The sequence below is a fragment of the Dinoponera quadriceps genome, unplaced genomic scaffold (genome assembly GCF_001313825.1).
Source record: "Dinoponera quadriceps isolate SergipeBrazil2010 unplaced genomic scaffold, ASM131382v1 scaffold1395, whole genome shotgun sequence".
In the NCBI taxonomy this organism is placed as follows: domain Eukaryota; kingdom Metazoa; phylum Arthropoda; class Insecta; order Hymenoptera; family Formicidae; genus Dinoponera; species Dinoponera quadriceps.
In genome coordinates, this window is record NW_014556488.1 from 1,234,566 (window position 1) to 1,245,852 (window position 11,287).

Sequence of the window (11,287 nt, forward strand, 5' to 3'; positions counted from 1 at the left end):
TCTTAACGTAGAAGTAATAGCGTAACGTAGCTATCATCTCTTGCAACGGTATCATAAACGACTATGAGAAATGTAACAAGAATATCATGAAAATGTACGTAATATACAGCAAGATATGCGATATCGTGTCGCTTTATATAAGCTATGGGAACCGGGGAAATCATTTATTGTCACGAGTAAAGTGTCAAAGGTAGCGTAAGGTCGTCAAGATGCGTTCGCGTGAAAGAGAGAGAGAGAGGAAGAGAGAGTCAACGTTCGACAATGCGAAAAATAATGCGTGTCCCGTTATCATCGACATCCCTGGAGCCGACGTTATTCTCAGCGAAAGGCAAAAACACGAAAGCTTATCACTAACGCGCATATTTAGCGTCCGCGGTTCGCCACAATCTCCCCGAAGCGTATCTCTTTCTCTTCTCCTCAGAAGAGTTCCCTCCCTCCGTTGTCGGTCGACGCGACGGTTACTTCCTTGACCAAACGTGAGGATTGATTCGCGTTCCGCCACCGGCCGCTCGTCGATATTCTTATCTCGCGGAAGCTCCTCCAGCGCGATAGATAAGAGCGCAGCACCGGTGCAGCACCGAAAGCAACCCCCCCGTCCCCGTCTTGTTGCGCAACGGAGACAGCATATCGCGTGGCCGCGCGAGGTCCGACCTCCGGGGTTACGTCTGTGCGCGGAACCCCGCGTCGAGAAGGAAATCCGAGGCGGGATGATCGTTATCTGCGCGACTTGACGTTCCTGCGAGGTACCGTCGCTCTGTTCCTGCTGGTCGCGAGCTCCAAACCGCCCCGCGTCAGCTGATTGAAATCGATAATGGTGAGCCGTGGCTCGGTGGCGACGGTGGCGGCGGGTCGTCCCGTCGTCAGGGCTTGCACCCTGTCGAGCGGTGCCCCGGGACTCCGGAACCTGTAGCTCCGGCTCCTGCACCCGCCGACGCCCGTCGCTCCAGTTTCACTCGCGATTCCGGTTCCGGGTTGGCCCATCCGCGTGCCGCTCATCGATCGGTAACGCGCGCTCGGGAGCGGCTCAGCAGCCTCCTCCCGGAAGTACCTGACGATTCGGCCCGAGATTAGCCGACTGTAGTAACGACTGTAGTTACGCCGACAAATAACGTGCAGCGCGAGCGAACGGTCTATTTCGGGTGCGAGCTAAACGTACGGGCGTGCGCTGCATTTTCCACCCCTTCTCGCACATCTCTCGGCTGGTCGCGATTTAACCGCGAGGAACCTCCCGCCCGGAAAGCCCTCCTCCGGAGAGTTATCGCTCTTCTTCGGACCGGCGAATTTCATCCCTTCTCCGCGACAGGAGAGACTCTGATAAAACGCGTTGATGAAATATTTGATATTCGAGCAAACGAAGTTCTTCTTTCGTTCCTGCTGTGATCAGGAATCATGATTATAGCGATAACTCTGCGAGGTGAGCGACCGATATCATATTTACGCGTGAGAAGGTTCGAGATAATTACTCGTAAATGCTGGCGAGGTGCAAAGTCGCCGGAGTCCTGACTGTTCTCGGTCGGGGCACCCTTGGAAGACGATGTCTCTGTCGGGATTGACGTGTCCGCCTGTTCGACGGCTGATCCGGCAGCCCAGACGGGATAAGCCCGGTGAGTTTGTAATACTCCATGAAGACGCGAGCCAGATTACGACCCAGCCTGTAATCTGCGATCGGGTCTGATGGTCAAGGCTTGAATCTCTCGAATTCAGCGTCGGCCGATAAAATGCGCGTGCAAATCACAGGTAAAAATTTGCCAAGGGGTATTGGAGTAATTATTTACTTGAATTCTAGCACTTCGATGTTTTCTTCTGTAGGAACCAGTTAGTACAGACTACACTGGGGAAAAAAGTACTTAAAAATTTACTTGTGGGATGTAAGGTTGATTTCTGTGAAATAAAAGCTTTATATCCCGGAAATAAATTTCTAAGTAACTTTTTTCACAGTGTAGATTAAATTCTCTAGCTCGTTATTCCAGTTTCTTACTGGCTGATTATTCATTAAAACATATAGATTCGGTTTTGTGGTTTAGCCGTTGTCTATAGCCATTGCATATAAAATATGACAGAGCAGATGGCGCTGTCTATTCAGAAATATATAATCTAGCTATAATGCAGCCGGCACAAGCATTTAAAGATGAGGTGGCAAATTAAAAAAATTGAGGATACGATTGTTCCATTATTAAAAATCTTAAAAAAGCACAAATGAATATTACGTTACTGCCTAGCGATTACTTATGATTTTTCATTCGGTAACTGCAGTTTCTTTTTGTTTAACCATTAGCTAACTTATTTATCTAGACGTTGTTAAGCCATTAGGAGAAGTGAACGTTATGTTACTGGCTGGTAGCGGCGTTAGACACGAATTTACTGCCTCGTAGATGGACACCCGCGAGGTTTAATTTCCACTGAGATTGATAATACGGCCCGACTAGAAGATAGAAAGAAAGACTACATTTCGCATTTACATTAATTCGCGATCGCTTCGACGTGTCTCTTGTCGTGTGGCTCGCGCGAAGGATACAGCTTTCCTCCGTATACGGCATTATGCCGGGCATCCCCTTCTTGCTGTAACCATACATAGAAACCTCGATGCTGTAGCAGTTAACGTGCTCCTTCAGAATGGAGCACAGATAACGACGCGCTGTCCCGGCTTTGTTATGGTCCTGATTGTACATAGTGTTCCCCAGCTCGTAGTCCTCCGCGTGTTGAGCCAACAATTTCGGCAGGACAATGTGTCTCTCATACCTGAGAGGCTGGCAGCCGTCAGTCAGGTTGGATTACACGTGGGTTTACGGTTAGTTTACGAAGGTCATGGCAGCGACTTTTCCTTTTCCCTTCGTCTTGAAGGGACGTGACTCGTTTTCACGCGTCAACGGGCGTTTAACGTTACGTGGCCGAAAAAGAGTTAGGATTACCTGTAGACATCCTCGTACGTGCTCCCGTAAACGAAAACACCTGTCGCGTTGGTATGCGCATGCAGGTCCAACACACAATCCAAGGGTGTTTGCGAGTTTTTATCGAGAGATTTCAGCAGCGATCTCGTAGCCAGCAGGGCGGGGTGAATCCATTCGGAGATGCAGTTCCACGATCGGTTCAGGTCCAAGCCCATCACCGTGGATCTTTACGTTCGAAATTATCGCGGAATAATCATACGTTCTTCGCGAATGATGACCTGATCGCGTGAATCGGACGCGAGGTTAAGTTCCTCATCGATTTTTAATTTCGCCCGTCAACTAGAGCGAAAATAACGCGTCACTCAAAAGTTGTTTATACACACAAAGACTTCCGACGAGCTTGCCTGTCGGTTTGAAGAGTTTTATATAACTATGTATATTTGTAATAATTCTGAAAATGAGACACAGTACTAATTGGGTTAGCGATTGCTTTTCTATATGAGAATAATGAAACGAAGAATTTTCATATGTTGACCTATTGAAAGAAATTGCGGTTAGAACTCGACGATTATAAGAATTATCTACGGATGAAAAAAATAATATACCGATGAAAAAATACATATATATGTATATATATGCACAGAATTATTAAAAATGTACATAATTATATAAAAGTCTTAAAATCGACAGGTAAGTAAACTTTTACGTATATGAACAATTTTCAAGGCGAAAGTTGTCCGCGAATTTGCCAGCGTCTTTGGCTACCTTGAGAAAGAGAGAGAGAGAGAGAGAGAGAGAGACATCCTCACCTGTAATTCCCGAGAAAGACGCCATCCGGGTTGAGCATCGGCACTATCTTAAAGATCACATACTCCCGGAGTACCTGAGCTATAGGATGCGCGCTGACCAAGAAATCCATCAAGCCCTGACACACGAAGGAAGACGGCGACTCGCCCGGGTGAACTCTAGCGAGGACAACGACCACTTTTCTAGGTCGCTCCGTGTCTTCGAGGTCGGAGGTTATAGTTACGAGCTCTACATTCCTCTTCTGGATCGACTCGGCCAGCGTTTCCCGCTTCGTGTATAGCGGTCTGCCGCAAAGATTGTCTAAGTGTCCCAAGTAGCGGGTGTACGAGTACGGATAAGTCAGCGCGAACTGATAGACGTCGTCCTCGCGGTCGAACGCGAACGCGCAGCTCAGCACGTAGTGATTCTGATGTTGCGCCGATCTGTAGTAGAATACCTGCAAATCTCCGGGAGTAAATCGTGTTAGCGTGTCTTAATCGGATGATTCTCGAGTTTCATTTTTTTTTTTTTTTTAATGACGTGTACAGTGAGCGCGCAAACGAGCGTGAAAATTTTCGAATTTCTACGGATAGTAATAAATAATATATTCTCCTGAGGATTACGCTTTAGTCGATGATTGGCTGAATTTACGACGACAATCGGCCGCGCAAGCAGCGACGATAATCGTCAGTCGCGATTCGCGGCGCCGATAATTCTAATTTAGAAGACTGCCGATAGTAACCGATGGAGTAATTGGATATCGGAAATTCGCGTTCTGACACAATTTCTCGAGATTGCAATCGCTGACGTAAATATCGGGGCATTTCTGTGCCAATCGCGCGACGGATTTAGGAATTTGATTCGCATAATCAATCAGACAGTTGATTAAAATTGACGTTTTTCTAATTACGTCACATAATATTATAAAGGATCTTATTAAAACTAAAATACGTCATAACGTCTCGAATTCTCGAAATACATATACATATTTAACCCTTTGCACTCCAGCCTAGTAATGCATAGAGGCTATTAGTTCCAAGTACATACCTATGATGTAGAAGAAAAATAGAGTCGTTTCAATAAAACAAAATTTTTATTTCTTAGCTATTTTATAACAAAACATATTCTAACTTATATTATAAAAGAAAAACATAAATTTTAGGACTTAAAATTTCTTAAAGTGCCGAGGCAGCAAAACAACCATGTCGCCGCTACGGCGACAGCGGAGTGCAAAGGGTTAATTACCTATGTGCCTCTTTTTGTTATCTGTGCATCTCTATTAGAAAATCTAATGCATAAAAATAGCATTAATAAGAAAAATAAAAAATAGTAATATTTTCGTATTTGTAATATTATGTTTCAAATCAACATTTATTATTTAGGTAGTGAAATAAATGTATAGAAGCGTGATTTTGCTTGATAAATACTAGATTTATGAACGATCCCCTTGATGTGCCGTTAAAAATACGGCATTCTGCGTCACAACTACTTTAAAGAAACGTGAACACCGAAACGTCGTCGTAATTATCTCGACGCTCTTCAAAAGAAAGTTCTCACCTGCTCTCGCGGTATCCGCTGCCACTTCGGTCTGCTGCTGCTCTTCACCAGCGGCGTCATTCCTTGCCGGAAGAGGTTCGCGCTCTTCGAGATATTCACGATGTTGAATATCACCCGCTGATCCGCCTTAACGTTGTCCACGGTGAAGTTGAACCACATGCGCAGCCGGGGGCCGCAGGTGTCGGGCCTGATGAAGAGATCGTACTCGAACTCAGAGATCAAATCCACCCGGCCGAGATTTCCCGTCTCGAAGGTCGCGTCGAAGCAGATATGGCCCTTCTTGGCTTTGCCGCTGTGGCCCGGCGGTCGCATCACCATCTTGTTCACATTGCCCAGGCCGCCCTCGGCATCGCTGTCTTCGCTCTCTGCAAAACAGCGCGCCGACGATGCGATTAAACGGGCAAATAAATATAATCCCGGGTGGTGCGACGAAATATCGAACGTCGAACGAGAGAATAGAGAACGTGGACAAGGTGGTGGACGAGTATCATTCTATCGCTACTCGTGAAAAAATCGAGCGTGCGCGATCGTAAGAGCGAGAAGACTCGCGGAGGACTTTCCCTCGCGAATTCTCTCTTTTCCCTTTTTTCTTTTTTTTACGACACGCGTGGAACAGCGAGAATGTCTGACCGGCGCGCTGGTAAAGACTGGTGTGCTCCAGGGGGTCGCGTCCCTCGCACGAGAAGGCCATGATTCTCTCTTTAAATGACTCGGAACGATCTATCGTGCCGGCGATAGACGCGGTCCGGCGCTATCGGGAAACGGCGGGGCCTCGCGGGCGATCAACGTGAACGACCATAGAGCAAACGACGACGACTGTGACCTATCGGGCGGAAGATACGACGCGGGACTGACGGCACCGTTGATACCCCGGGTATCCAACACCTACCTCTGCCCGCTCCGAACGGTAGGTGTTAACACCGCCTACGTGATAAGAGCGGTACGCGCCGTCCCCCGCGCGTTCTCATACACGTCCGCCTTCGTGGTATCCCTTGGCAGCGGTGATTTCGTGATTCCTCGAGCGGTTCCGTGCGAGGAATGGGAATCGGATCGCTAATCGGGGGCTAACCTCTCGCGTGGCTGCCAGGCGTCGACGATCTCGTACGTGAGATATCTTTCGACAGCCGCGAGTTTCGCCCCCGCACACACCGGAAGGACCGTTCCCATACACACATACACACCGGTCTTCTAACCAGGAACTCGTTGGCCGTCACGAGATTCGCGGGGGCGGGGCGAGAAATCGGCGGTCGGCACGATTCTGATAGATTCGATTAGCAGATGCTGAGATTAGGGGTGCGCCGGTGATACCAGCGGGTGCCTGGCGGGAGACGCGATAGTTTTATGGGTTAATACGAAGTCACGGCTCAGCCGGGGGATGAATGTAATGGATAGAGCTGCACGCTTTGTCGCTTTGCTCTCTCGAAGGTCGATTAACCGCAGATATAAAAGATACCGGCCGCGATATATTCCGGCGCGGCCGTTAGCGGCGGCGGCGGCCGTCGATTACACGTGTACACTCGCCGTTATCACGTCGTATACAACGTCGGATGGGCTCTTCCGAATTGGCCGGATTACGCGCTGCTCTGCGTGAGCGATATTTTTGCGAGCGGATACGGGTAGGGGCAGAGAAAATCATGGTTTCGTGCGACCAGATAAACGGGGAAACATGAAGGAGCCTCGTGGTATTTCGCGACTCGATTTCTAAATATGGGGCGCAATTTCAGCGCTCAGGTTGCCGGCGCCCTTTATCATAGAAACACAGTCCGTTCGACGGCAATCGTTACCCGATCTAAATCGAGATCACTCGATATCTATTTCCAACGCGCGTGCTCGACGACGCAAATGTCGCACCTGATGACTTACGGCGCTATAGCCACCGGACAGGGTGACTTATACCGAGTTTGCGTCAAGATACGTATGGCCGGGTCGTCAATGATTCAAAACACGGAAATAAAAGGGCCTACGCACGCATACGCGTGTCGTGGGGAAACGTCGAGATCTTTATATATATCCGTTGGATAGTAATGCTTCGCGTAGCGCCACGTACGAGGTAACCGGCGCAAGTTTCGTTCGTTACACTTTGCGGTTTCAATTTGTAGACTCACCGGCGATGGGTCATTAGCGCAAGTGGATATCAACTTTCCCAAGGACTCGGGTGCCACGACGCACGGAAAAAAAAAACATTAGTCCTAAGTCAAGAATAAGTGTTCTCATATACAAGCAAGAATATTATCATCTTCTTAGAAGATTCTTAGCCTTGAATTGAATTGAAGTAGTACTTGCATCGATATAAATTCAATCAAATCATGATTAAAAGTTTCCTAAGAAGATTACGATATCCTTGTATATGAGAATATCTATTCTTGGTTTATAAGATAGGACTAAAATTTCTTTTCCGCGTGGGCTCGAAAGATTCTTCTCGGATAGGGGAAGCTTTATTTTAATTGAAAATGTTTCAACTACACGTTCGTGTAGTTGAAAAATATTCGTTGAAAACTGAGACGAAAAGTTAGGTAGAATTCTTTGAGATAATTAAGCGTCATTTCAGCCGTAAAATTTCGCGAGATTTGAATTGAACGCCTGTGATACGCTGAGATCGTTTTCGTCCGAAATATTTGCGCAAACTATCGATGAACTACTTTCGATCCGCCGCGATGCAACGTTCTCTCGGGGGATTGAATGTTTTTTTAATTTGCCAGAGTGAACGATCACCGCGCGTGCTGGCGTGTTTACGAAGAAACGGTGTCGCGAAATTGGGAACGAACGGGGAATCCGGTAGTAATGGCAGGGAGGATAGACAGGAAGCGCAATTAAAAGCGGCAAAAAGAGGAAGCTCGTGGAAAAAACTGGAAGAGCGACGGGCAAAGGCACTGAGGAGACGAGCAGAAAGAAAGAGAGAGAGAGAGAGAGAGGACGGTCGTAATAATACGCATCGACGAGCTCGCGTTGAATCTCCGTGACAATTTCTGTTCTACGCCGGTAGAAAATAACGAGGACAATTTTTCGTACGGCCACTCTCTCTCCTTCTCTCTTTCTCTCTCTTAATTATCGCTGCGGAGTCGTCGCGTAGTCACGAGTTTGCAAAATCGATAAAACGCCTCCTGCGTTCATCAGCGCGCGAGAATGTCTGAAATATAAATTACTTTTTTCCCGGCAATACACAAGGCGCGATGTTTAATTCACGCCGCGAGTAATTATGCACGCAAATTACGAAATGAGAGACTCGACAGAGAAAGAGAGATACATCATCGATCATTCGCGATTAGAATTCAGCCTGCGATTTCCAGCCAGCGATCGCCGGTGGCGCGAATCGATGAGCTCGCGAATGCGGAGAAAACTAAGCGACGAGGAGGAAGGAGCTCGCGTAAATTCAGCCGCGTGCAACTATCCCTCCTATCGGGACAACTCGCGCACACATACGTACACTTGGCGAGGCGCGTTCGATTGATTAACGAAACTTTCAAGCCGCGGGGGAAACTTTCGGCCGCTCTCGCGTGCGACTCGAAAAAAGCGTCAATTAACGCGTCTCCGAAGCCGGCAGCGCGATTCCAAGCTGATTGACAAGCGTGTGGAAGCGTCTCGCCTCCACGTGACGTCGCTGCTGCCGGGCTTGCCGCGAGTTTTCGGGTCGGCGCGAGAGATGGGGAAAATGTCAAGGTGCAATCGGCGAGCGCGTGATGATCCTCGCGTGACCCCCTCGACGGGGCTAGATCCGATCGATCCGACGGATCGCGAGCGAGCGAGATCCATCGGGGAAACGGTATACACGGACACGTCCCGCGTGATCGCGCGGACAGATCGCTGATAGCGCGTGCAGTCACGAACGCGGTACGGGCCGGCTCGAAGACGACGACGATTACCACGACGATGACGACGACGGCGTATCGACGAGCACACACGAGTACGTACCGGTGTCTTCGGACATGTCTCGGCTGGACTTCAACCCGGAGGACTTCACTCGGACCACAACGGCCGCGGCCACGTAGACTGCGCGACACCGCCAGTCGAGTCAGTCCATCCCGGTTTCCTTGGTTCCGTTGAATCGATATATACCTCGCTGCAAGCAGCGTGCAAGCATCTGCACGACGGAACGCGAACGGATAAATAAGAGTAGACGAGGACCGTCGGTGAGGCCAGGTCGCACAGAAACAAAAATAGTCTTAAATCAAGAATAGATATTGTTATATATATACGTATTCATCGTATAATTTATACCTCCGCAAGTTAAGAAAACGGTATCGCGATGTCGCGTCGAACGGGTGGCGAAAGCAATCGATTCGCGCGTTTACAGAGACGATCGACTATGTTATTGTTTTCTTAAGCGACCCTCGTGAAAAACAGGAATTGCACTCCGTCATTGTAACGACGGGACTATCGCACGATATCCAGGCAATAAAGATAAATTTGCGATATCAGGAGCGATCGCTCTTCCACGCTCTCCTCGACGACAGCCCCTCGCATCCGATCGGGCCGTCTTAACGCTGAGGATCAAAACGACTTTGCCCGTCGAGATCGGATCAGATGCTAATTACAAGCCGATCCCTGTTATTTCCGATCCCACCTAGCTTCCTGGATCGTTCGTCCTCCCCCACGGCTCGGCGAGCTTATGTAATACCCGGACGAGAATGGATAGGACGGCTAGGCTAGCAGGGGCTAGGTGGGTGGATGATTGAACACGTAATTCGCGTGCACGAAATTCGATCGTCACAAAGGCGCACATCGGCGGAGCTATCTCTCTCTCTCTCTCTCTCTCTCTCTGCCTTCGTGCTTTGGCCGTCATCCCCTCAACACGGTACGTGTGCAGGCTCTCATGCCCGGGCATTCGTGCACACCCCGTTCGACGCGTGTGCAGCAGCACGGGCGTAAGGTGTGCTCGCACACCTATCGCAGACTCCCGGTTCCGGCAGAGGGGGGGGGGGCGATGATCCGGGATGGGCAATGGCGGAAAGGGGTGGTTGGAGACGAGGGTGGAGGATAACGGCGCACTCGTTGCGGCGGCGGGGCATTTTCGCGAATAATTTGACGAACGAGATGAGGCCGTTCGCTCGCTCCGCTCGTTTGCTTGCTTCATAGGTTCCACGGCGACGAATTTCGGCTTCGAGTAGATCAAGTAGATTAAGACGTATGGCGCCGGCGGTGTTCGGCCGGGTATTACTCGCCTCTCGAATTTTAAGAGAGGGACCGGGGAATGATCGTGCGAGTAATGATGATTTACCACGATGGCCGATTTGTATAAGCTTGAGGGTGCGCGGGGAATTGTATCGGGTCATTACGGGAGAAATAGGTCTTCGCGAGTGGGTCTCCGTTCGGAGCAGGACGATTACTATTTCACGATTAGCGTGTCCCGTAGCGCGAAACGTCGGGAGGGGACGCGCTTTTAAATCGACGCTCGCGAGCAAGGAGGGTCGCGGAAGAGCGGATACGCGATCGAACGTGCGGCGTGTCTCGGCGGATAAGTTTAGTTAGGCAGATGAGATTTATTCTCGCCTGAAATTATCCGCGTGGCATCCACGACGCCGAGATCCGCGCTTCGCCCATTTCAATCTCGTTCCCTTTGCGAATATGGACAGCTGTGAAAACCGCGAAGCGCGCGCCGTGGCTGTTCGTAACGAATTTCCAAAGGGAGAACGCGCGAATTAGATGCACCGCTGTGGAGAGGGAGGAGGGAGGGGGTGGCGGAATAATTCCGCGCGAATACGGTGCCGCAGAGGATCCGGTAAACCAATTTCTCGGAGGACATTTTTCTGGATGTCGGTTAATGGTGGTGGTGACGACGACGATGGTGATGTTAGCGGAGATGGTGGTGGTGGTGGTTGGTGATGGCGCGTTCCCTGGTGAATGTCCTCCTCCCCCGGGCTTTGGCTGGGACCTCCGGGTAAAACCCCCTCCTCCCCCTTCGACGCCCCCCTCTTCCCTATCTCACACCCCTTCCACAGTTCCTGGGAGTACGGGGATGCGCGAAACAGGGCGGCGAGAGGGACGTGGAACTGCACGGAGAGAGAGTGAATGACTGGGAGAGAACGTGGGAGATCGATATTCGAAAGACCCCCCCCCTC

General features: G+C 49.7%; 2 protein-coding genes across 2 annotated transcripts in view; one reads left to right on the plus strand and one right to left on the minus strand.

Moving 5' to 3' along the window:
- The window catches only part of LOC106747730 (ELAV-like protein 3), a 51,789-nt gene that overhangs the window by 1,245 nt on the left and 39,257 nt on the right, over window positions 1-11,287 (plus strand). The gene's annotated exons all lie outside the window — the stretch shown is intronic.
- Window positions 21-9,352, minus strand: LOC106747732 (cytosolic carboxypeptidase 6). The gene is made up of 7 exons (XM_014625588.1): window positions 9,141-9,352; window positions 5,232-5,596; window positions 3,698-4,131; window positions 2,910-3,113; window positions 2,516-2,739; window positions 1,464-1,659; window positions 21-1,048 (listed from the first exon to the last, which is right to left on the minus strand). The coding sequence occupies exons 1-7, from the start codon at window positions 9,154-9,156 to the stop codon at window positions 715-717; spliced, it is 1,773 nt and encodes a 590-aa protein (XP_014481074.1). The 5' UTR covers window positions 9,157-9,352; the 3' UTR covers window positions 21-714.